General features: G+C 46.9%; 1 protein-coding gene across 2 annotated transcripts in view; it reads right to left on the minus strand.

Annotated features, from left to right (window-relative positions):
* Nucleotides 1-13,944: 13,944 nt before the first annotated feature.
* The window catches only part of SORL1 (sortilin related receptor 1), a 160,477-nt gene continuing 147,785 nt past the window's right edge, over nucleotides 13,945-26,636 (minus strand). For both annotated transcript variants that reach the window (XM_027081993.1, XM_027081994.1), the window contains 5 exons: nucleotides 26,075-26,249; nucleotides 24,938-25,044; nucleotides 22,176-22,368; nucleotides 19,513-19,725; nucleotides 13,945-18,116 (listed from right to left, as the gene is read on the minus strand). In XM_027081993.1, coding sequence (XP_026937794.1) covers nucleotides 18,049-18,116; nucleotides 19,513-19,725; nucleotides 22,176-22,368; nucleotides 24,938-25,044; nucleotides 26,075-26,249 — 756 coding nt within the window. In that variant the 3' untranslated portion in view covers nucleotides 13,945-18,048. The remainder of the gene's footprint in view (nucleotides 18,117-19,512; nucleotides 19,726-22,175; nucleotides 22,369-24,937; nucleotides 25,045-26,074; nucleotides 26,250-26,636) is intronic.

Consider the following 26,636-nt stretch of genomic DNA (forward strand, 5'->3'; position numbering starts at 1 on the left):
AGTGATTGGAGGAGGAGTTTCGACCATCACTGAGGAGCTAGTGCTCTTATACAGAAATTCCAGGCTTGGACTCGAACTTGAGTGGCTTTGGCGAAACCCCTTAACTTTTAGGAACCTCATCTAGTTGGGATAGAACCTCATCAAGCTGGGATAGAACCACAGTGATTTTTTTTTTTAACTTTCGGGTGTACATTAAAATCATCTGGGGGCAGGGGGACTGCGGATTAAAATTACGATGCCTGTCTCCCACCCTATTTCCATTCTGATCTCAGCATCTCTGGGGGAGCATCCAGGTGATTCTTAAGTAGCCAGGGTTGAACAGCCTGGATTATAGAATCTCTAAAAGCTGATTCTCAGAAGGGAATAAAGTTATTGTGGCAGTGGAGAGGAATACTGGAATTTCTCAGCTATTCTTGGTGTACAAAGACTGTGGTAAGTATCGTGCTCACCTGTCTGCTGACTGGATAATTTCCCCAAGCTGAGCATCTGCTAGGATGGAGGTGCAGCTCTTACCACTGACCATCAGCATCTCCCCAGCAACGTGTAGGGACACATGCATTTTCCAAACTGAGAGGAAAACAGTCTGCAGCTTGGACCCCTAAACATTATGGAGGTGTTCAGCTAGCCGTGTGGAGGTCCCATCACCCTTCCTATGTCTAATCCAGGCAGCGGGGTGGCCGCTGGAGCAGGGAGGGGCGAGTGCGAGGTCCCAACCACATCTGACAAGATGGCCGATCAGCCTGCTTGTCTGCCTGATGCCGGCACCAGCCACCAGCTCCTGACACGCAGGACACGAAGCATCTGCCAGACCGGTGCCGGCTTTTGATCAGGAGCATGTTGAGCCAGAGACCTGCAGGGAAACAGCCAGGCTCCCCGCAGTCGGCTAGCAGGAATCTCTGCAACCTCGAGAGAGGTGCTTGCAGAATCTGAGCACAGATGGAAAAGTGGGGTGCAGGCAGGAGGAGGGGGGCCTCATGACGGAGGCTGTCTCCTAATGCCAGGCTACTCCACCTCCGCTAAGGGAAGCAAGACACCCTTTCCTGTCTGACGATCGGAGCAGGATTCCTGGGCTGCCTGAGCACATGTGCTACTCTTCCCCGGAGCTCGGTGAATCTCTTAGCCTCAGCTGACACGTCTGTAAAACCCGAGACCACCAGAGTGGGTGCCCGGTTTCCGGGGTGTCAAGCACCAGGGTGCGGCAGTGACCGGCTGCAGCAGGGCTGTTTACAAGACACTGGAGGCCTCCAGCAGGTCCCCTGGCCAGACGCCTTCACGATGTCCTGCGTTTTCTAACTGGGTCCTCCAGGGCCTTCTGCTGGTGTGCTTAGGAAACCCAGTCTGTGTCCCTAGCTGGAGACTAGGGGTACCCCTCACAGCTGTGTTAAAATACTGGCCCCTCCTCCCTGGCCCCCTTCCTGAGCTGCCAGGCCAAGTGTGAGCAGAGGCCCATCCGCAGGCAGATAGCATTCTGTGTCTCACAATAGCAGCTACATGACTTGAAGGGCTCTTCTCTTAGAAAACCAAATGCTCACCGGTTCTACTTATTTGCTCTAACCTTCAAAGAGCCCAGAGGTCCCTTCCTAGTTCAACAAATAAATCCAGTTCCATTCTAGCAGACTTCGATCCACAAAGTTCTATTGTTACGCCTTCCCTGAATTTCCCCCTGTTCTGTCCCTCTCGGGCACCTCAGCCCCAGGCGGCTCACCCTTCTTTCGTTTGGGGGATAAATCAACCTCTGGGTTTTTGTGCGCATTTTTTTTTTTTTTTTAATTCTTTCAAAGGGTAAGGAATGTTGACACCCCCTGAAACATGCCTCTGATGTCTGGTTAGACTTCAGACGGCTGTATTTGAACATGTGCTGACGCAATCGGGCAGATTGGGTTAAACCAAATATTACAATTGCAAGAACTCATCTGGAACTAATAATTTTGAGGCCACCAAAAGTAAAAGGGCCCGGCTTTGGGCCTGGCCATTGGCAGAGGCCAGGCCGGGCCGACGCTGCCACCTGCCGGGAGCGTGGGGAACAGGGCGCGCCGTCCTGGCCTTCCTGTTTTGTTGGGGACGCACTGGCTCCCACGCACACACGGTCCCCAGCCTGCCAGACCAGGGCTATTTTAAAAAGCTAGCGCCTCTCCCCAGCCCTCGGTGTAAAGATAGCTAGTCTGGCCGCCCTGGCTTTACTCTGGGGAAGAAAAAAAAAAAAAGCCTCCCAATTATAGAGCCAGGGCTGGCTACAAAGGCAGTTTGCACTTGGCTCCCGATGAGACATGTGCCCTTGGATTAAACAGATCACGCGTCAGTGGCTCACTTAGGAGGAAGGCTCGTTCAAGTAAGGATTTTTATTTTGCGGGGGATGAAGCGAACGCACATCTCTGGGTTCTGTTGGCACACTGCTGAACTGCAAGTCACATGCCGGATCCAGAAATGATGAAAACATCTGTTTTCGCTTTAGACCAGCGAGGCTCCGGCTGCGGTGCGGAGGGGCGGGGCAGGGAAGGGAAGGGCTTTGCTCACCAGCGCCATCTGCTGAGCCTGGTGTAGAAGCGCGTGCGTCCCAAGCACACTGCGGCTTGACGTTCACCCCGGGAAGGGGGAGATCAACAGGTGCGGGGGGAAGGGGAGGGTCTGTGCCCCGGCGATCACTCTCCTTGGAGGACAGCCCTGATTTTGCCCTGGAGAATGTCCAAGTCCGTATTGCCTCGGAGTGTTCACAACAAAGAGCTTTGTCCCTGGGGACTGCTCTGGGGCAGAGGAAGAGGAGGAGGAGGGAGAAGCGGCAAATGAATTCCCAGGTCGGGAGGGAAGGAGGTAAAGGGGGAGGGGAGTAGCTGGTTGGTGGTTTGCAGACACTAAAATTTGCTGTTCCTTCTGGCTGAAATCTACCAGAACAAAGGAACCGCACCTCGTCTCTAGGAAAACTCCCAGCTGCACTTCCCCCAGCCGTCCCTCTTTCCTGCCATGGTGGCTTTTACTCTAAATGTTCCAGTATTCACAGAGACTATTCTGGTGAGGCAGGGCTTGATCAACCCTTGGACGTAAAATCCACCCAGCCCGGTGTGAATGGAGCGCTGGGGATGGGTTCTGAATAGGAACCATACTGACAGCCAAGCCACCGCATTTTTCCAACGTTCAGCAAATATTTACCGCCTGCCTGCTAGGTGCCCAGCACTCACTCAGCACAACTATCTGTCATACAGTTTTTAAAACAATACAAATATGTCAGAGGAAAATGTATGTTTAATGTCAAGTCAGTGTCCATGACAAATGACAGCTGTGAGTTCAGAGGCAGGGAGGGGATTCCAGACCCTCAGTCGACCTTTTCTCAGTGTTTGGGGGCAATTCTGAGAAGTTTCATTCTCCCAATCATCCCTTGTGTTGTCTAATCCCCTAAATAACTGATTTCAGTCAACCCGTGTCAGCCTTGACCTCCATTCCTCCAGCTTTAAAGTCCAATCCTTCTCTCTAGTTCCTGGGGAGCTCATTGCCAGAGGACAACCCTGCTAGGGGACCATTCAAACTGCATCCTATCACGCAAAATCAGAATTGGGTGGGTCCTAGACTTGACTCCCAGGTACCATCCTTGGGAGAAGCAAAATTCCAAGATACAGCTATGTGAACAGAACTCCCCAACAAGACACAGGCTGTGAAGGGTTAATCGACAGGGGAAAGAACTGTGGTCGAATGTAAAGGTCCAGGCTCACAGATCTCACTCAGTCCCTTTACCTCCCTTGACACGCATCTGCTGAACACACCCTCAGTTCTCTGCTGCCTACCTTTGACGTTCCCAGAAGAGGAAAGTCTGCTAATACGGACTGGAGTCAATCTGTCTGCTCATCTTTTCCCACCTTACCTATAAACTCCCCAGTTCAAAGGGAAACTGAGGTTCTCTACTGAGGCTCAGTCCTTCCCATTCTTCCATTTCACCCCTAAATAAATACAGAAAGAGATGTCCTCTGCATGGGTCTTTTGAGCATGAGCCCTTCTCCTTGCTTGGTGCCCTGCAAACACACACTGTACTTTCCTTCACCACAATGTGTCAGTAAATTGGCTTTGCTGCATGGCAGGCGAGTGGACCTCAGTTCAGTTCAGTAACACCACCATCTAAGGGATGAGTCAGAAAGAGTTTCATTTCCTCTTTCTGAGGAACTGAGAACCAGCTCAGTCTTCACAGATCTTGCCCTACTCTAGCTGTATCTCCAGTGGCCTTATCTGTTTCCATAGAACCAAGTTCTTCAATGGCTGGGGCCCAAATTCATCCTCAAAGCGGTTTACAAGTCAAGCCTGCCCTGCTCTGGTGGTGGAAAATTACTAGTTCAGGGGAACCATGCAAATCAATACAATCAACTTCAGTTTTTGTTGCAGGCCTTAAGCGATTAGAACATGAGACTTTGTTTTAGTCTGGTTTGATATTGATCTGCCCTGGAGAGTTCTGACGAATTTTCTTTGTTTTGTAAACTGAGGAAACCTGGTCACCGGCCTATATTTCTTTGCTGGACTCTTCCCTTGACTTTTTCTCATTTGCAACAGGTGCATGTTTTGATCCATGGGGGGGCTGGATCTGGAATTTTTCATGCCACAGGGACATCTTTGAGCACAGAAGTTAGGGTGTTTTGGCAACATTCAGCAAAATAACATCTCTGAACTAGACTCAAAGAATAAAGTAGAAAACTGCAGGTGAAAAGATGTGGCATGAAAATAAACAGCAGTCATTTTGTGCTTTACCAGGTGTCCTATCTCAACTCTCTTTTCCTCCTTATAAAAATAAATTCTATGGCCCTACTTCGCTCCATACACCTTGGTGTGATTCCCTTCACACAGAGAAATAACCTTTGTTCAAAGCTCCGCTTTTCTAAGCTGTGCTGACTTCTGCCTCATCACTCTCCACACATAAGATTAGCACCTCCTTTCCAGCTCCAAATAGACTGTAATCCAAAAGCTGCTCTTTTAAATAGAGGTTTCTCTTATGCTTAAATTCCTAAATAAAAGAAACATCAATGCTACTGCTACTCTCCCCAGTTAAATCCGATTTGCAAGACGTGCTGCCTGCTCAAAAATCTGGGTGTGAGCTGGAGCCTGGGCTCAGGAACACGTTGGGGATTCTCCAGTCATCCTCTATCTGGAGGGCCCTCCAGTGGCCAAAATAATACCTGATATAAACAAAGACCACCAAAGTGAGTGGTTACAACAAAGGCGGGGGATGGACATTTGCCTGCGTTGAAAATGCTGCCTGTAAGCCCCACATTCTGCCCCACAGAGGTGTGTGTCATTTAAAGAAAGTCAAGACAGAATCACAGCTCAAGAAGAGCAGACATTTGCATTACAAAAGGACCCTTCATTTGATAGAGAGGCAGCTTTGAACTCCATGAAATGACAGCTCCCTCTAATTTCTTTAAGATTCTATTGAATTCACGGAAAACAGATTGACACATTCCAGAATGCATCTGGGGTATAAAACATGGTAGGTTTGAACTCGATCTGCACTACTCAACCCACCTCACCCACACTTCCGTCTCTGAAAACCTCATAAGCACCCTGACCATGAGACACAGGAGAAAGTGGAAGTCAGGTCACCTGGTAAGATCTGAATGCTCAGTGCAAGTCCAAGGTCCTCTGAGCCCAGAGCTGCCTTTCTGGAACACTGTGAGAAAAACAGGAGGTTGCTCCAATATGCTTCCCTCTGGACTTAGAGGATACTGCTGGTATCCCAGAAGAAGACTCCAGAAGGTTTTCCAGAAGAAGCTCTGCCACGAATTACAATGTCATCGAAACCGAGCACCCTCCCGGGTACAAAAGCCCCTCCATGCTACACACACACACACACACCTGTTTCTTGTTTGTAGGAAAAAAACGCTTTAGTCTCCTAAGCCTTCCCTGAGTTCCAAAGCGCAGATTCAAACAATTACGAATTAGGGAAGTGAAGGAATGTAGAAACAAAGGGAAAGCAGCCAGGAGACAGTTAAGTCAGCCATAAAGCAGAGTCCTAGTTCCTCCTCAAGGGATACACACAACAATCTGCTGCAAGTCTTCGAGGTGCTCTGCAGGAACTGAGGCCCCCCTCCACCCCACCCAGGTGGAGGATGCTGACCACACTACACGCTGACCGCAAGCACGCAGACTCCAGACTGTTTGGCACCAGAGGGCTGATTAAGATTCCTGGAACACCGCCCTGTTACCTCACCACCAGCCAATCAGAAGAAAGTCATGCCCCCTGCAGCTCTCACCCCAAATGTTGTCTTTAAAAACCCTTCCCTGAAAGCCACCAGGGAGTCTGGGTCTTTTGAGCACGAGTTGCCTGTTCCCCTTGTTTGGTGTCCTGCCATAAACCATCCTCTGCTGCAAACGCCAGGGTTTCAGATAGGCCCTGCTCTGCTGTGAGCACACGGACTCCGGTTCGGCCACGTGCCCCTCACCCGGAACCGCCCCCAGCACGGCCCACAGCAGCTGCACCCAACTGACTTCCCTCCACAGACCACAGTCTTCACACACCTGCCCTCACCCCACCCCCCATGGGACAAACTCCTACTCATTCCGCAAGGCCTCGGTCAAGTGCCAACTCCACGCTAGCACCTTCCCCAACGTCGCCGAATGTACGGCTGTTCCCTCCCCTTCAGCCTCCACAGCATCGCATCCCTGCCTCTGTCAGGGCGCTTGGCAGGGCTGGGCCCTCCAGCCTGCGGATGGCAGGTAGCCTGGCTCCTCCTTTGTCTTTGCATCCCAAGTGCTTAGCGTGGGGACTGCTGAGTGGACGTGGAGTAAGGGGGCTGAGGCTGGGGCCAGCATCCCCCCTCCCAGACCACCACATGCCACTGCCAGGTGCTGAGGGAGGTGGAGAGGGGGGCTCCCTCCCCCCAGTGCAGTGTGCTGGAGGGGGCATTCTCCCCTCTCCATCCCCTCCCTCCAGGTCAGGCACCCACCATCAACCAGTCCCCCTCTGCATCCCAGTGACCTGGGTTCTCTCTTTGCACTTTCAGCAGCAGCAGCAAACATGGAGAAGCAAGTGTTACCAAATCTAACTTGAGTCCACTCACCTGCCATGCCGTGAAGCCCGTCTGCTGATGCCCGGTTGTGGTGAAATGAAGTGCAGCACTTATCGCAGCCACCAAGCAAGAAGAACGTATGACTCACGCTCCGAAGAGCTGAACGCCAAGGAAGGGTTTTTTAAAGGCAAAATTTGGGGGTGGGGCTGCAGGGAGCATGACTTCTGATTGGTTAGTGGTGAGGTAACAGCGTGGTACACGGAATCTTAATCATTAACCTCCTGGTTTCAGTCTGGGGTCTCGTGCTTTTGGTCAGCATGTAGTCACCATCCTCACCTGGGTGGGCGTCTTAAGTGCCTGTTAACTCAAAGATCTGCATCAGATTGTATATTCCTTCAGGAGGAATTAGAACTCTCATTGCCGAACTACTACCTTACTTTTCTTGCGTAACTGCTTTTCCTTTGTTTCTGCATTACCTCACTTCCCTAATTAGTAACTGCTTGAATCTGCTCTTTGGAACTCAGGGAGGCCTAGGAGACTAAAGCCTTTTTCTACAAACAAGAAGTAGGGGACACGGAGGGCCCTGCAGGTTCCTGCGCAGTTTCGATCCCCCCTTTTTTGATACCCCTCAATGGAACAGAGGTGGGACAAGAAAGGGAATAAAGTTTTGTGCAGAGAGGTTAATCATAAACTCGGCAGGGGAACTTGGTTTGGGAGGGACTCAGTTTCACGAGTATCTGTCTGGATGCTGTGCTAGTCTGGGTCCAGCTCGCACTAGGTCTCTCTCTGGAAAGTAGAGAAAGAGGAGCCTGAAGACGGCTCCTCCACACCGTCCACGCCCTGCTCATCCTACGCTAAGCTAGTGTCCACACCTCATGCCCCAAAAGCCCTCTTGTGAGGACACCACTGGTCTCATCTAAAATCAGGGTCCAGGGCTTCCCTGGTGGCGCAGTGGTTGAGAGTCCGCCTGCCGATGCAGGGGACGCGGGTTCGTGCCCCAGTCTGGGAGGATCCCGCGTGCCGCGGAGCGGCTGGGCCCGTGAGCCATGGCCGCTGAGCCTGCGCGTCTGGAGCCTGTGCTCCGCAACGGGAGAGGCCACAGCAGTGAGAAGCCCGCGTACCGCAAAAATAAATAAATAAATAAAATCAGGGTCCGCCTCGCAGGGCTGTGGGGAGGACAAGAGTCACTCTCCTAGACAGCGTTCAGAGCTGTGGCATTTCATAGGCGTTACCTAACGTATCTAATCTGATTTCCCCCTCGCAGCAACCCTATGAGGTAGGTGCTAAAGGATCATTATTTACAGGTGAGGAAACAGCAGGGCAAAAAGGGGCAAGACACCGAGAGTCACCAGTTCCCCAGGCAGGGTTCCAACTCAGGCCATCTGAGCCCAGACCCTTGACCACATGCAACTCTGCATGAAGGGCTGCCAGGCACAGAGGAAGTGCCCCGCAGACGCTGGTCGCGGTTCCTTGAGGCATTTGCCAGGACTGAATACTCCCTCCTCCGAGGGCACCTGAGGGCTTGGCCCAGGTTCCTCGGCTTTGGGTGTTACTTTGAGATCTCTTTTCACTCCCAACATCTCTCTCTCTCTCTCTCTCCAGGCTTTTATCTCCACCGACCCCTCTAACTCTGACCATTCTAGATGTACCTCTGCAGCAAGATCTCCAGCCCAGCTCAGTCTCTGAGCTCCAAAAACCGCCTAATCCTACAGCACCTTCCAGCTTCAAAGCTCTTGCACATGTTTCGTTAGACCTCCCAACACCCTGTGGTGTCAGCTTTGGTATCACTCCATTTGATGGACAAGAAAACTACGGCACTAGGGAGACTTGACAAGTGGTCTCTGTAGTCACATGGCAAGAACTGCAGCACTAGGATGCGACCTCAGCCCGCGCTCTCTCCTGGAGTTGGACCTATCGAAGTGGGCTAGTAGTCTTCCATTCGTCCTGCCTTCCATTGAGGAAGTCTACATATAAAAAGCAATAGCTCAAAGGAAACAAGGTATGACATTATTAATTAAAATGTGGATACGCAGCCAACGATGCACTCTTCTCCTCGAAGTAGGGTTTCAGTGTTTCTCTTAGAAGCTGAACTGGAGCCTCCTTCCTCCCCCAGCGTAATCATGGGAGACCCCAGCACAGGCTTGACCACAGGCTTTGAGAATTAAGATGGGTTAACTCCCTAATTAGCTGAGCTTTTAAGCAAGTCATGTAACATCCTTAGCCTCCGTTTCCCCTTTTATGAAATCACATACACCATCTACACAAGACTCGTAAGTGACTTGCCAACCCTGAGGTTTATTCTCTGCTGTTCCAGAGGGCAAGCATCCTGTCTGCTTTTACATTCTTCTTCCAGAGACTAATGCAGGACCTGGTACAGAGGAAGTGCTCAGATAATATTTCTTAAACGAATGTTGCTCTGGGGTCCAGGAATCAGGTGCCTGACTGACAGGGAGTATTGAGTCTTGTCAGCCTAGAGCTTGACACCTGACATTAATCTCTGACTTATTTGGGAACTGCCCAAATCCTCAGAATTCCCTCTTCTTCTGCCTGATACCTCTCTATCTTAGACACCTGCAGACATTTATAAGAGATTCCAATGGGGGCTCAGCATCTATTCACATAAAATCCACCTGTTCTACCCTCCAGCTCTTGCAAAGCTAGATGCTGCAGTTTAATATTTAGGGAAACTCTTTTGCCGTTTAACACATCCCCTGCCCTGTTGAAATGGAGAAAGTGCTCACCATCCAACACTAAATATTAATACCTCCAAGGCTCCTTCCAAGTGCTTCTTTTCCTCCTACCCCATCACCCAGAAACACGCAAAGTGACCCCACCCCCTGGCTTTAGACCATCCCCTTCTCTTCCTCAGAACTCAGACACATCCCTCTTGATGACTCAGGTTACTTTGGGACCAAACACATTCATATGACAACCATGTTTGCGAAGCACCTTCTGCTTACGCATCTGTCTTATGCTCTCATGTCTACTTAACGCTGTCCATTTCCTTTGATGGGATGCATCGAAAGCTGTTCCTCCCATATTCCCGAGCAGCAAAACACTCAATAGGGAAAAATTAGTGAGCCAGAGATAACGAAGTGACTCAAATAAATCCTCCTATGAGTTTCACTAGTACAGAAGATGAGTCAAAGTACTTCACTGTGATGATAGGTAGAAATGCAGCTGATGGCATGGTGGTCCTCTGGTTCCACTGGTCCTCAGAGTAATTCTATATCAAAACTGCTTATAGGGACAAAGGGGAAGAGGGTATCAGGCTGCTTTTGAGATCTGCATTCAGGTTCGCCTTTGTGGTGGAACCAGGACAGAACAGAAGTAGCAGAGCTTTGGGAAACTCTCCCACGTGAACTTGGTCATATTCGCGACAACAGAACTGTAACCAGATGCAATTGCTCATATAAAATAAAGTGATAAAGGGACACACACCAAGTGTTAACAGTGGTTGTCTCTGGGATTTTACCAGGAAATCTCATTTCCTTCTTGCTGCTTCTTTCATTTTTTCCCAAATTTCTATAGTGGATACAAACTCCTTTTATAATCCAAAAAAATAAATGTTTAAAAAGATAAACTGGTTAAAATAAATTCCAAATGTATACACCCAAATGAGGCTCTCAAAGGGTCACCTGGCGTGTCTGTGTGAAAGAATTAAAAGCACAGACTCCGAAATCAAGCTACTTGGGTTCAAATCTCAGCCCTGCCTCTTACTAACTGTTGTGTACTTGGGCAAATTTCTTAACCTTTCTGTGCATCAGTTTCCTTATCTATAACATGAGGATAATAATATCTTCCTTACAAGATTATTGTGAGGATTAAATTAGTTAATACACAAGAAACCCCCTGAACAACGCCTGGCATAAAACAAACACTTATTTGCTATTATGACTTATTGCCATAGGACTACTATCGCTCAAAGTGTTTAGGGACCATCTATCGTATTCAGGGTCTTAAACACATTCCCTTGAATCATTTCAATGGGATTAAAATTTCCTCCTTTGAAGATGTGCCAATTCTTGGGAGCAGTCGAGCTGTCTGGGGTTCGAAGTAAGGTGTGTTTAGGAAATCAAGGGCTTGATGTTCTTGTATCGCTCATCTACTGCCTATGAAGAATTCCATAAAACACACGTGCACACCTACCCCCAGGTAATTCAGCACCACCTAGGGTGTGATCAATCCCTGGGTAACTAATAGGTTCTGCTTCTGCTAGAGAGAGATTGAAAATTAAAGTTTAATTATGAGACCTCTTCATTCAATTGATCTTGAGGGCTTTATGTACTAGCATACAACCAAAGGGCAAATTTCATAAAAGGCTGATTTACATTTAAATTCGAGCCTTTTTTTTCTTCCTCAAAGTTTGCTGATGCTGAGTTTTAAGTATGATATTGTTTTCACACAAATATTCCCAAACATTACCAGTTGTCATCTGGCGTTAAATAGGGTTGCGGCACGACAATGATAACATTAGCATTTTTAAAAGCATAACATCATTGTTCTTCTGTAAATTGTTGTAGGCTCAAATTACCCTACACATAATCTTTTTACAAAAAATTAATGGGGCACTGGCATCAAAGCCAGTTAGGGTTGTATAAAAAGAATGGCAGCCACCCCCTTTTGCTGGGACCCTACTGGTCTTGTGTGAGCCCAATTAGCACCCTAATGGGACATGGTGCAATCGTATGCTCCACTGTGTACATAAATAAAGGTTAGTAAAATGTGCACTGGACATCGTTTCCCAAGATGCAAAGGATTTTGATCAAATCTAACTGGGTTGTCGCAAAGCAAAAGAATCGTTCGTGTTTCTGATTACTGAATTCTTAAAAAAAAAATTCCAATTAAAAAAAAGGCTTCATTGATCTAGCATCAGTAGGAAATATTGTGTTCCACATAAATGATTTTGCAAAGCAATTGAAGTTTATCTCTGTCTCCAAATGTCATTTTTAATCTTTCTGGTGGAGATCTTTTAAAAATGTATTACCTCTACCCTTGAATTCCCTAAACAGTATTACTATTACAGACTTCTAATAGTGTACCAAAAGGGCAAAGCAGCATGGCGAATAGGAACACGAACTCAAGAATGGAATAAATCTAGGTTTGAGTCTGGATTCTACCACTTCCTACATGTGAGATCTTGGAGGGGTCACTCAGCCTCTCTTACGAGCAATTGTCCTCATCTCTTAAAACAAAGGTTAACTATCTAAATCACAGGATCACTTTTAGAATTAAAAAAAAAGTTTATAGAGTTTAGCACAGCAACTGGTAAAGAACAGGGGCCAAACTGAGGAGAACCATTATTATTTTAATCAAGTGGGTCATGTAACTTGTAGGACTCTGTACCTTTGGGGCCCGACAGGTTCTATACTAAATGGCCCCAACAAACTGTTGAATTCCTTTATCTCTAACAGAGGTTTCTGACAGTCTATATTTTCTGATAGCTTTTCATTTGTTGTTGTCAGGGCTTCTGCCTTAATCATCTTTTTCCATTTTTAATTTACTGTGGCCTAGGGAACCAGAGACTCACAGCTGACACAGGTAGGCAGGGTTTGAGGGCTACACTGTCACCCCAAGGACTCAACAACAGTATCCTCCCAGGGTTAAACTTTAAAGTCAACACATAATAGGCAGAATAATCTTACAGAAACACGGCTCTCGAGCCAGGAAGATATTATTATAGCCCAGTCTGAATGCAGGGTTAACATCAGCTACAGAATGTTTTCGTGTGGGGGGCAGTGAACTCAACCACAAAACAAAAAGATGACTCAGGGTGCCAGACACGGGCAGTGCCCAAGCCCTGTCCAGGGGAAACTGGCAAAGGGACTTCAAGGATTAAGATCCCACTGGCAAGGCCTTCTTAAATAGAAATGGATACAGGGAGTATCTATATCCTGAAGGTTTCAAATACTAAGTTTGTATGGAGTAGATTCTTCTTCTAGCGGAACGTCCAGCATTCGTTATCCGTTCAGTATTTATTGGGCGACCACTATTCACGCCCCGACCCCTAGCTCAACAAGCAACCTTCTCGCCGTAACTGGCTTCTTAGGTAGAGCTCCTTACACGGGGAGAATGTACTGGCCACATGAACCTGCTAAGAGACAGGGCGATTTCCTGAGGTGAATTAATAAATGGGTGTCATCTTGCTGCATATCAGTCTCGGGAGCTTGGTTAAGGTGCGTTTGCCGTCGAGAGATGACTCTCTATCGTATGTCGACAAAACCCTCTATCTAAGCCTGGAACCTAAGGGCTAGGCCATGACCGGATGGTAGGTATCCCCTTGGGATTCTTCTGGGCGCAAGGCACTGGATTGAGGGTGTTCACTCTGACACTGAATGGTGACAGGAGGCAGGGTGGCACAGTGATACAGAACAGGGGCACTGTTCTATTGAAGGCTGGTTTTGCCATTTACTTTCTGGTTTCCCTTAAGCAAATTACTTAACTTCTCTGAGCCTTTTTTCCTCATCTACCAAATGGGATGATAAAACTTCAGAGATTGATTCTGGCTCAATAGTTAAACAAAAGCAACATCCCGGAAGATGTCACACCAAAGCGCCCTCTCCCACCCGTTCCATACTCTCCAGTCCTGACTTTGTCGGTCCCCCTGCCTTTCATCACTGATCAGAGGCAGGTGTGGCAACCCTCATAGACTTCATCACCTCCAGAAGCCTCATCCTACCGCCGTGCTTTCTTCTCTCAGATTTGAAAATTGCCTTCTTAGCAAATTCTCTTAGCAAAGGTAGTTACAGCTTTAAGGGAGCCACTTAGTTGTCGTCCTGGCAGAATAATTTTATTTACTTCAACACAGCCACCATGTCTCCCTTCTCCTCAGCCAACACGAGTAGACATCGTGATCCACCATCTGAGATCAGCTTGTTAATAACAAAATTATTCCAGGTCTTAGTGTTCTCTTCTCGATGAAATAAACATACCTTTAAAACAGACAAATCAAATGGTGTTCCGAGACTGTATGAACCATCTTTATTGCACTCCAAAGAACAGCTCGAGACACGCGTAGAGAGTGGATATTCAAAGAGGTGTTTTCTTGACCCAGTTAAATTTTTATTCAGTGAAAAAAGTTGACATTGAGACAAAAATGATTTAAAACTGTGAGACAATATAGTAAAATCTTCAGCATAAACCAGTGATGTGGAAACTTATCGAGGCAACTGAAATGATAAATACCTAACTTCACTTTGGAGAGAAGCAAGGATACAGTGTTTCACTTTAAGAGCAGAGTAGGCCTTTATTTTGCTGCAAATACTTTTGATTTTTGCCTGTAGGTTCTAATAATTCACAACAAGAGCCTTTCATTGAGAAATGACATGGAATATCAGAGAATAATGTTCCATTCCAGCATTCGTACTTGTCCCATTTGAGCTATTACACATGAAACTAATACCGTTCTTGGGTTACTTGGCTCCGATGATTTAATTCCAAATATGGCTGCTCAAAATTAGTGGGCAGAAACATATACACGACCCATCCTCCCTCAACCCACGTTTGCTGGGGGGTACCCCTTCCGAAAACATGCTTGCCATCTGTGTACCCAACAGCACACATAATCTCTCGCTATCAGCTCCATACCTCGGTCTTGCATAGAAAGTATTCTATATAAACGTAATGCACTGGCTTTTATTACATAAAAATTGTACCTGAAAGGCAGCACACGCTTCCTTTAAGAAAAATAATGCAATAGGAACGTCAAGATACAATATCAACACGAGTGAAGATTCTGCACAGCATTTTGGAGTCAATCCCTAAAATCAATATGGAAGTGGTATGGGGTTTGCTGACTTCCCTGGATCCTTTCTTTGAGGGACCCCCAATTCTCCGCAAGGAAGAGAAACGTCTCAGGGATTCACTGTGACATTCTTAGTGGGAAAGCGACCAACCAAACCCGACCGGATGGGGTTTCTGCCCTTAAGGAAGTACCGAGAACATGACCTCACTAGATGGAGAGTTACCACTAGGCGAATATTTGAAGGCAGGACTGTCCAGTCCCCCTGCCCAAAAATGTCCACTGGTCTGAGAAGTTCCTTAAATTGTTGGAGAGCTGCATCTAGTGGGTCACACGTGTTGGGCAGAGAGAACATGTAGCTGTGTGTCGTACATCTGTCCCCCACAAATATCCCCAGTGAAACTACCAGAGATGGAACCCCAGGAACCCCTCTTCCCAAAGTCAGAAGTTTCAACCAGTTACCCAGCTTCGTAACTATTTACCCAGCTTGCCAGGGCCAGCCAGCAGTCACGGGAGCGTCTCACCTGTCTGGAAAAGGGTCTGCATAGGCATGGCCTCTCCCTGGATTCCTCTGCAGAACTCTATTCTCTGTTATTTTATCCACACGGACCCACATCTCGTAAGGCTTGAGGGCCATTCAATCCATCAAGGGGCAAAACCAACTTCCAGAGGAGATTTATACACAATCCCCCACCCGCCAAACTGTAGTGGTCCACTCATGGTCCGCCGACCACATGAATGTGGGCTTCTGAAATTCTAATGCATCCTGGAAGAAAATAAAGCCCTTTCCCTATACAGTGTGAACTCTGGAGGTAGGATCTCCAATGAGGTACAAAAGCCCCTTCTTCAAAGGCTCCAACTGGTCACAGTGAAGACAATTATCTGGTCACCTTCAAAGTCTCCACGGAGTTTTCTGTTCTCATTTGCTCTTGTCACTCCCACCTTGGGACTCTTGCAGACGGCGTATATACATCAAACCTCACAAAGCCATGCAGAGGGAGGTGAGAGTGCGTGCTTCAAAAGTTCATAAAAATAGACAATTTCCACATAGCTCCATCTATCTAGCTTAGTCTTCGGGAACTTAGCTCTTCTGTTTCTATAAAATACTCTAGCCCTAAAAGGCTGCTTTTTCTCCAACAGCCCAGTAGCATTTTCCAAGGAGAGGGGTGATGGCCAGTCTATACAGTACAGCGCACTAAGCATTGGCAGGCACTGGGAATAAGACTCGGAAGCTCAGAAATATCTCAAGTTGCCAACTGGAGACATGTGCTCTGTAGAAAGGCTTTTGCCTATGGAAAAACTGAATATAAAGTCTCAGAGCCTTTGATATCAGCTTTCACAAATGCCACCAAAAAGTTGGCAGAAAAAGAAAAGAAGAAAATAGACTTTCTAGTGGTTCGATTAAATGACTTGCCTCCCACCAGATCATTCATCTTTCAGTTACTTAAAGTGCTTATTTATAAAAAGGGGAGGTGGTAGGGCTCGGAGTTTTGAATGAAACTCCACGGTAAGACAAGATAAAGCCAAAGAAATTCCAGTCTTTAAAAACATAACACGGGAAAGAGATAGAAGAAAAACATGCTGGAAGAAGGCTTGTCATTTACCACCACTCACGACATACTAAACGTCTACAATTGAAAATACTCCTCAAGCAGAATATATATATACACAAATAAAATGTTTTAACTAAAAAAACTTTAATTGGCTCTTTGTTTCCCAAACACTCCCCAGGTAGAACAAAACTATGTTATCAGCGAAGAATGATACTTCTGGTTAAAAGGAAGCAAATACTTGTGAGAAGGTGATGCATTGCATCTAAGAGGAGACGGGGTTTTGACAAAGCTTGCAGGTGAGGGACACATGTGCAGAAGCATGACTCTGGAATATCCCTAGAGCTCACTGCTTCTCGTTCAGGAAGAAGTTCTGCAGTGAGGTGCATACGATAGGCGTCACAACAATGCTAGACACTGCTGCTAACAACACTAGGTCTCAAGAGTGGGCACCAGTCCCCAGTGGATTTCACACACCTGCCAAGTGGCCACGGTTTGAATACAGGGGAGGCATTGAAAGGCAGAAGGATACAGCCCAGCTTATTTTACAGAGCATATCAACTCTAGCGTTGCCACTACCATGAACTGGATCGAATGGTCTCAAATTCACACATCTCCTGTCTCTCTGTAAGAGTGAAGAGCATTTTCTCTTTAAACTGGGCAGGGGTACAGGTGAGGCAGGTGGTAGAAGAGAAGAAAAGAGAAGGCACTGACCCAATTCAAAATGACTGCATATATCAGTACGGATTTTTAAGGACAGTAAGCGGCCAACTCAACACAAATACAAAACTTTACATTCGACATTCTTCAGCGGTAAGTAAAAACAAAACGAAACAAAAAATCCCAAAAGGAAAAATTAGGTACTATATCTGCCAGTGTAGCTATCATGGCACAAATCTAGAACTCTCTCCCACAACCAGAGCAATGTTTTGCAATGACAATGACACCAGTGTATAATAAAGCAGTGTTATCATTTTGTAGCTTTCAAAGCTACATCTTGTACAGAGGTGTGTACAGTAAGAATCTATCCATTAATATGAGAGAGGAAGCTGTTGCTTGCAGGGCTTCCCAAGCTGCATCTCTGTTTAACTGAAATGGAGCAATGACTCAATATGCTCTTCTGTCAAACACCGTCGTGTGACACACGAGTGAATAAAAATGGATTGTTTCTGGAATGGAAACAAAACTGCTTCTGTTCCCCACGCCTCAACCCTATAGGCGAGGGGCTCATAACATGTGTGGTGTCAGATGACCACTAAAGCCTTGCCCTATACAGAGTTCCAATAAATTAACAAAATAACACAAAAGAACCTTCCCCCGTCATACGCCCAAACACTTTCATAGAAACTAAATGCAAAAAAAAATTTTAATTTGAGCATACTTTCGAGGAGGAGGGATTCTACCCGTCACTCTCGAAGTTTTTATTAAATACATTTCTGTGTCTTAGAAAAATAAAAAGAATGGCCAATTTACTGAACCAAAATTATCTCACAGACTTAAAAAGCATGCCCAGTAAGCACAGCCCTGTAAGACTACACTAATATCAAATCAAAGCAATTTGGTTACTAAAATCAACCTGGTTTGAAGTTCACAGTTGATTACGACAAAGTTTATTCATTCCTTTCTTTCCTCCTTTTTTTTGTTTTTTTTTGTTGTTTTTTTTTTGGCCCATATAAAAATAACATATTGCAACTCAAAGTGCATCTTTTAAAATAAACCATCAACTATCTTTATCAAATAAAATATTTACACCATTTGGTTTCTAGTGAGGAAAGCTCTTTTAGGCTATCACCATGGGGACGTCGTCGGAAAATCCAGTTATCATCGGAGCATCTTCATCGTCCTCCCCTAAAGGCAAGACAGTCAGTCCTTGGTGAGTTCCGGGGCACTTCCGCCCAACCCCACACCCCACCACTGACCCTCCATCCCTACAGCACAAGCCCCAGCTGGAAAAGTCAGCAGCAGAGCCAGCCAGGCACAAGAATCGATGCTGAAACCCAGCCCATCTTCTCTCTGACACTCTTGGGTCACCTGTTCCCCATCAACGGGTGGCCAAGCTTATTTTCATGGTACTTGAAATTAACCAAATAAGAAAAGTAAATCTTTGACGAGGGAGGATCTTATTCCCTACCCCAAAGTCCAACGGGTGGCTTAGGCGCCCCGATTTGAGTTGTCCACACCCTATGCTAGCACAGTGAACGTCATTGTCTGTTTTCTCCTTTGAACCCACACTGATCATGAAGAAAAGGACCTTAGAGGGGTTTAAGCATTTAGCCAGACTCATGGTTGTCCCCTCGTGGGCCCTGGTACCATCCTGAGCAACTAAGTGCTAATCTGCTTTCAGTGATCACAGCACGGCCCCGTGATGGGTGGATTCCTCTTGCCCCCAGTAACAGAAGCAAAGAACCCACTAAAGAACCCACCCTATTCACGCAAGGCAGTCCAAGCGCCTGTGATGAAACAAGAAAGGAAACTGAGAAGGGAGAAGACTCAATAACGAATGATCAGTGAGCAGGGAACACGTAAATGTCTGCATAAACAAAACTGTAACTGGTTGACAGAAGAAAATAAATACGTAAACTCCCATTCAGCAGTCTGAGTTTGGACAAGCCCGAGTTTGGGGAAGGCCCCAAAACACACCTATTTGATTACATTTATTAAGTGGCCTACTTGCTCAATTAGCATTTAGGAATTTGAGCACACAGACGTTTATAAAAGGAACATCTCCCTCTCTTCGCCATGCCATAATACGTAAAAGAAGAATGGCCAGTGAGGTTGTGCTAGCCATCGGAAAGAGAAACAGTAAGATGGGAAGGGCTTCTTTGGACGGAAGCCGATGGGGAAAGCGTGGCTTTTTGTCTAGACTAACATCTCCAGAGACGCCAGGCCTCCAGGTCTGTGAAGGATGAGAGGGGTCGGAAATTCTTAAGAATTTGCCAATACTTTGGGAATACCCAAAGCCCAGGGTCTGCCCATCCTTCCTGTAAAGGGCAAGCTCCTATCTGTTCTTTCACAGAACTCCCTGTCTCGGGCACACTATTTAAGACAATACTGGTATTTTAATTTAGGAGCAACTTCAAAGCAAAGGGCTCCAACTGATTCAACCCAAAGCAGTAGGATCACTGGTTAGTAAAGCGCTCTGCCAGCGTCAAAAGATGAGCTCGAGGCGGGCGTTTCCTCAGCAAGCCCCTGGCTTTGTGGGGTCTGCCCTGGGAAGAAGAACCCTGTGCCCTGACGCACTCACCCAGGTCATCCCCCGAGGAGAAGACGGCCGAGCCCAGCCTGGAGCTGTAGTGGCTGTTGGCAAAAGCGGTGAAGCTGCTCTGCAGCCTCCGATGCTTCGTGTACAGGATGGCGAACCCGACGCCCAGGCTCAGCAGTATCAGGAACAGGATGGGCACCACCACGGCAGCAACGTCGGTAGATCTGGCGGCCTGGATCGTTGAGGCATCCCCACCTGCCAAGGCAAGAGGCCAACCCGTGAGCCTCCCACGTGAGGGCGGGAGAACAGACTAGGCAACCCCTCACTGCCCCACCCACCCCGGAACACCGAGAGCTCGCAACACCTCCCCGAGCCGCCTGCCCGGTATGGCACGTTCCCGCACGTGACGCCTGAATGTTTCCCGACTCCTTGCCATGAGTGATGGAGGACAGGCCTTGTGCATGCAAATACGGTAATTACATTAGGCTCCTAATCACGGCCTCGTTGGTTATTTAGATAATCTCTTGGAAGGGAGACCTTTGTTGGGGTACCAACACTGATTTCATTAGCGTTATTACTTAAGACCGCTCGCTTGCCTTACATAAGAGGATGTGAAATCAGACCACTAATTAACGAGATTGCAATTATTTCCCCCTACTTGGCACCAAAGTCACTCTGAACTGCAATTACCTGAAGCTCCATTAAGTGATACAAATGAGATTCCTTTACTGCAATACTGACTTAACAGCTCATGAAGTTTTATGAGGTTTTTTAACTTAAATAAGAGAGAGAGAGAGAATCTTTCCATATACATTTAACATTTTGTAAAAGCTCTTTGCAAAGCCACCTGGGTGTCTATAACCTAACAGTGATGCTCCCTTCCCACTGTTTTAAACAAATACTAGCTTTATCATGAGGTACTGACGAAGCTGTAGCAACAGGGCTCTGGGGCAAAGCCATCTCCCTGTTGGGTTAGAGCCAGCCTTCCTGGAAGGGGTAGATTTTTATCTCATAAATCCTGGGGAAAGTCTAGACCTGAGGCAGGAACATGGCTTGCAGGAGTCCGTTTTAGCTAAGGAAGCAAAGTGGACTTCCTCGGTCTCCATGAGGAGCTTCATCAGGCTTGAGGTTGTTCCCTGGTGCAGGGCGAGGTGATGCAGGCCAGGGCTTTGCCTTGTGGAGAGAGCTCAGGAGCTGCCCAGGGCTTCATCCCAATAGGTCCTCGTAAAGACGGGCCAGAGAGCAGCCATTTCCTGTGAGTCTGATCTAACAACTCAATAGCCACGTCGTTAATTTCTTGCACTATCGACTTACTGGAAAAAACTCTCCCAAATCTCAGTTCACGCGTCCCAACCTAATCCCAGCTGTGAAGTGGAAAACTGGGGGAAAGCTCTGGGCTGGAGCAGTTAAGAGGAAGCCAGCACCGTGGAGGCGGCAGGAATGAGTGAGCTCCTGTCCTCACCCCGCCTCCGAGGGGAGGTGCACATCAAGGGGCAGGTCGTGGCCCGAGAGGTCTACCTGAGAGATTCTCCCAGCTGAGTCTTGGTTTACAAAGGTATCTGGCAGATGTCCTCACAGCAGTTTTCCCCAAAGTCTATTTCACAGGTTGCTAATAGGTTTTACTTAAAAAGGAGACTCTATTTAAAAAACACTAGGACAACAAGAGTTTGGTTGTTTGTTTCCTGTAGAAACTTCTCAGAACCTCAAACATGCGACAGTTCTCCAAGGGATGTGGTGTGCAAGGTTTCCCTCTTTTAGGGAGGTGCCAAGGATAAAGGATTCCCCCAGAAGCCACGCCGGGAAGCGTGATGGAACATATAACAAGTCTAACATAAGATTCTGAGCTTAAGCACTGGTCAGTTCTTGGCTGGGAATACATGGAACTACAAAGGCCAGTGGCAAAACATTTGTTGAAATCCTGGCTAAGCTATTACAAACTGAGCAGAATTTCCATGTAAATGGAAGGTTCCTCTCCCCTGCCATCAGCATGGCCCGACACTGCTGTGTGTGTGTGTCCAGAAGACAGAGATCCCAGGTCAACTTCAGGCTTTGATCTGAGGCTGATGGTGAAGATGAAGAGGCTGAGAAATCAGGGAATCTGTGATGAGATAATCTACTGACTTGCAGAATCCTAGGGAATATTAGCATATTAGCAGCTCTGAACAGTCCTCCACAGAATAAAAACAAAACTCATTAAGCTAGTGCTTCCCAAGCAGAATCTCCTTTTTCAACAAAACCTCCCTTTCTTCTGCTTTACATTCAGAATATGGTCACCTTATAATCCCAGCTCCTCACACCATGCCTGACTCAGGAAGCATTTTTTTTTTTTTTTTTGCGGTACGCGGGCCTCTCACTGCTGTGGCCTCTCCCATTGCCGACCACAGGCTCCTGACGTGCAGGCTCAGTGGCCATGGCTCACGGGCCCAGCCGCTCCGCAGCATGTGGGATCCTCCCGGACCGGGGCACGAACCCGTGTCCCCTGCATCGGCAGGCGGACTCTCAACCACTGTGCCACCAGGGAAGCCCAGGAAGTATTTTTTTAAATATATCAGTATCTGATTAAACTGATGCATAAATGATTTTCCTTTGAGCTGCAAGAATATTTTAAAGGCGTTTTAGAAAGACACATGTTTATCAAGCCATGCTACATCCTTGATATATTTCCTCGGAATTGAAGATGGAAATGGGCAACAACAGCAACTTACCAGATCCCAACTCATCATAGAGCAGGACAGCAGGCTCCCCACAAATCTGGCTGCCAAAAAGGCATCGTGCTTGGACAGTGAAAGTATAATTATGACCCAACTTCAGGTTGGAGATTTTAAAGAAATTGTCAGTAGTATTCCCAAGGTAAGCTGTGATATTCATGGCACTATCAAACAGGTGTATCTCGTAGCCCTGAAAACAAACACAGGAGGGATTGCTCAGGAAGTTAAATAAGGAATCTAACAGCTGCTACTACTGGTTCCAACTCTGTGAGCTCCTTATTGCAGACATTTATAGATGCTAAAGCAGTGTGTGTTTCGTACCCGTTCTTTTTACATAGCACTGAGATATTAGATTCAGAAAATGGGAACATTCTCATCCCCAACATCTAACTACCCACTTCTGAGCCACATAGCAGAAATGAAAAGCACAGACCTAACAAAAGCCATTTTAACAAATACTCCAGTACAGAATTCAAAGTTCTGGTCAGCAATCCACTAATCTCAAGGAATATTAAATGAAACAAAGAATCAGACAACACAGCAACAGGTCATTGAAATGAGATGGACCAATAATAAATCCAAGTTGCAGTGGACTCCAGGCATGGGGTAAAAAATAAAAGCAAGACATTTCTCCTTAGAACAGCCTATACAAACTCCATTGCTGGCTTGCAGCTCACTTCCTATCTCCGTGCTTTCTAGCTCATCCAAGCTGATCTCAGCCCCAGACAAGCCTGGCCTTGAACTAGGCAGCACTGCAGCAGCTCAGCCTCTGCTCACTGGGGGAGTGTGAAATAAGCATCCTACTTAGACTGGCTCGGGGAGAGTCTTGGACTCCTGTGCTGGAAAAATCCCTCTTGGAACAGCCCGAACCCAGCATGCTGGCTGGGATCAGGATTGACTCCCAGACTTCCCGGTTGATCTCCAAGTCTTCCAGTGTCATAGCTACCAGCACCTCCCCCCACCGCAAAACCCCTCCCGTCTTATTTCTACCCACATATTGGGCCCCACTGCATAATCATGGTCTCCTGGTTCTCATTCTGATGACCTGCCTCTTCTTTGAACTCTAAGTCAGGAGGAAGGAATAAGGACGCATTAAGCTTATGCTGGAACCCTGCACTGGGAATGGAATACTGACTGCAAGCCCAACCTTTATGAAGCTGGGCTCCTGCCACGCTGATGACAATTGGCTGCCCGACTGGGTCTCCCTACAGCACCTGCCTGGAGTCCTACTCCTGCCTTCTTTTTTATAGACTACTAACTAGCATTTATTATTTTCTATCTAATATATATGTGGTGTAGGACATTTGCAAAATACATAAGGGGATAAAGAAAAAAAAATGTAAATGATACCAACATCAGCCACCCATAATTGACTTGACCAACCCTCTTCTAGTGGGCATCTAGGGTGTGTCCTCTTTCTTACTGTCATAAATCAAGTTCTTTATGCACACTGTTTCCTTAGAGTAAAATCCTAGAATTGCTGGATCAAACGATGTAACACTTTCAATGTTTCTGATACCTATTGCCAAAGTGCCTTACAGAAGGTTGAACCCATTCATATTCCCGGAGCATCCTCTCCCCAGCTATGACTCATGTTGGTACTACCCTCCCCCAAAACTTTTGCCAATTTAATGTGAAAGTGCTGTATCTGTGCTGTTTAGATTACTAGTGAAGCTGAAACTTTATTTTCTTTTGCTCACTGCTGCTTGAACATTTTTACCTTGCTACCTGTTCCTTATTCAAAATTATAACACAGTTGACCCCTGAACAATGTAGGGGTTGGGGCCCTGACTCTCTGAGCAGTCAAACATCCGAGAATAACTTAGAGTGGACCCTCTGTATCCTCGGTCTGCATCCTTGCATTCAACCAACCACAGATGGTGTGGTACTGTAGGTTCCACATATAAGTGGACCTGCACAATTCAAATCTGCGTTTTTCAAGGGTCAATGTGTTTCTGTTTTGAATTGATTTGAAAGCTCTCTTTACACTTAAATACATTAACCATTTATATGTCACAGTTGTGAGAATTTTCCAATTTTGATCCTTCTGGCATTACACTGTGACGATTTAGAACTGGAGGGCTCTCTGCCAACGCTCTACCCCGAGGTAGCCACGGTTGATTTACTGTGTATCTATTTAGTTCATGCTTTGCTGACAATGGGGCCAACCCAGCTCCACTGGAGAATCTGTCCACCCTTGGATGGCAAATCTATTCCCAGGTGCCACTCTCCTCCTCCTCCTCCTATCTCCTGCTGTGAGTTCAGTAATTGGTCTGCTAAAAACAAAATGAAACAAGGTGTTTTTCATATGTCAAAAGACTATCTTCAAGCACTTCCTGCTCACTGGAAAGAAACTGGTAAGATTCCAGGTTGGCAGTGCAGCTCAGTTCCCCAGTACTAAAGCCATAGCCCCGCCCTCAGACTGTTTGGGAAAGAGGGGGCCCTGGGTTCTGATGCTGAACCCCTGTCCAGCCTCAGGAAGCACAGTGAGGACTCCAGCCCGTTTCCCTATCTTTCAGGGGATGACAAGTTCAGGATTGAAAAGTGCTTAGTGCAGAGATTCACATCTTTAATGGGCAGTATAAACATTTCACTAATTAGCAATCCTACAGAAAATGGTCCTTTAATTCTCAAGTTCACTCCCCTGCCCTATTCTTTCTTTTTACTCTATCTATGCCACCATGCTGTTAACGAGCTCATCTCTAAAATGGCATTTCAATTAGATTTCCAAAGTCACTGAGAAGGAGGGAGGAACTTACCCTGCTTTCATTAAAATGCTTTTCCTTCAAAGCTAGGCTTTTCCAAAACAGAAGAACATGGTCATTTTCTGTTATGATTTTTAAGGCATCAGGTGCTGATAATGAAACTGAAAATTAAAGGTGAAGTAGGATGCGGTTAGTAGCTCAACATCTGAGTCTCCGTTTTCTTGTCTGTCAAAGGTTGATTAAATAATGCTAATCTTGAAGGGATAGGTTAAGGAAGGAATAATACACATTACCGCTTAGTATACAGCCTAGCACATGGTAGACACTCTTTAACTGGCATCTCTTTTGTTGTTATAATACCTTTAGCCAAGATATCTGGACATTATCTAGACTCAAGGATGGCCAAAAACAAACGGGGTAGGGGGAGGAAGGGATGGGGTGGGAGGGAACCATGTTCAAAGTTTACCTGGACTTCTGCTCTGGTTCCAGTCTACTTTCGTGCTCCAAATGCCAGAGGCCTTAGAGGTCAGTGAGGGCCTAGGGAGCTCGGTCTGAAGACAGAGCCCTAGAATGACCACCGAGTATGGCCCAGGCCCACGGTTCACACTGCCGGCCTCCGTTACTGACACTCCTGATATCGCCTGCTGCTGTCCGAGTAACTGAGCTTATTACTTGCTCTCTGAACTTGAGCCTGACAGCTGAGCCAGCCTGGAGCTGGCAGCAAATCCCCCTTTAATCTGCTGCCCAGTTACTGGTCTCCGTCCATTTCTGCACATGATGTCGCCCCAAGGAACCACGATGACCTCAGTCCAGGTGCCCAGATGCAATGCTTGGCTTTAAGTGGCCAATGTTCAGTTTTATTTCCTATCTCTCTTGGAAATGTCAGAACCAGCTAGGGGAGGGGAGACTAGAGGAGATGGAGAATATGGAAAACGACAGCCACTCCCCAGCCCACAGCGCCCTGGCCACCACCCTGCAGCCCAGATACTGGGACCCCTGCACGGCTCTGCCCCAGCGTGGACACTGCGGGTCGTCTTCGCACTTCCTGTGCAATTACTGATAGAAATCCTATGTCTTCGAAAAACTAAAAAATAAAAAAGGAAAAAAAGAAATCCCATGCCTAGAGGCGTTCTAGCGGCACTGGGAGTGCCTTGCCGTGTGAGGGGGGCCGCCAATCGCTCGTCGGCTCACCTGTGGTAATTTTGATACTGGAGTCCTTGCTCATGTTCCCCAGCTGGACGATCACATGGTATTTCCCTCCGGGCTCCAACTTGCTAAGGGTGTATTCCACGGTACTGTTGCGGGATTTCACCTTGTAGCTCCGGTCACTCTTCCTTATGAGATCTTTAACTGCAACTGCATATAGCTAGGACAAGAAAAAGACATTTTAATGGTAATCAGGAACCTGGAGTTGTTTTACTCTTTGTAGTTCAATGGTGGCCCATGTAACATAAGTATGTCAGTGGTTGTGACCCCCGGCAACAATATTTTGAGCCCCAATGTCTGTTCTTTGGAAAGCCTCTAGGGTAGTCATGTCCCAACCTTATATCAAGTATTCACTCCCAGATTTGTACAGAGAATTGTCAGTTTGATCCACCTACCCCCCCAAAAAAAAAACAACTCTAGAGAAAACCGCATTTGTGATGGCAGCAGCAGGTAGGTTGGAACATGCAAGAAAAACCCCAGTTCAGGGCTTCCCTGGTGGTGCAGTGGTTGAGAGTCCGCCCGCCGATGCAGGGGACGCGGGTTTGTG

Source organism: Aethalodelphis obliquidens, unplaced genomic scaffold (assembly GCF_003676395.1).
Source record: "Aethalodelphis obliquidens isolate GAN/ISIS:26980383/991018 unplaced genomic scaffold, ASM367639v1 scaffold46, whole genome shotgun sequence".
Classification (NCBI taxonomy): Eukaryota; Metazoa; Chordata; class Mammalia; order Artiodactyla; family Delphinidae; genus Aethalodelphis; species Aethalodelphis obliquidens.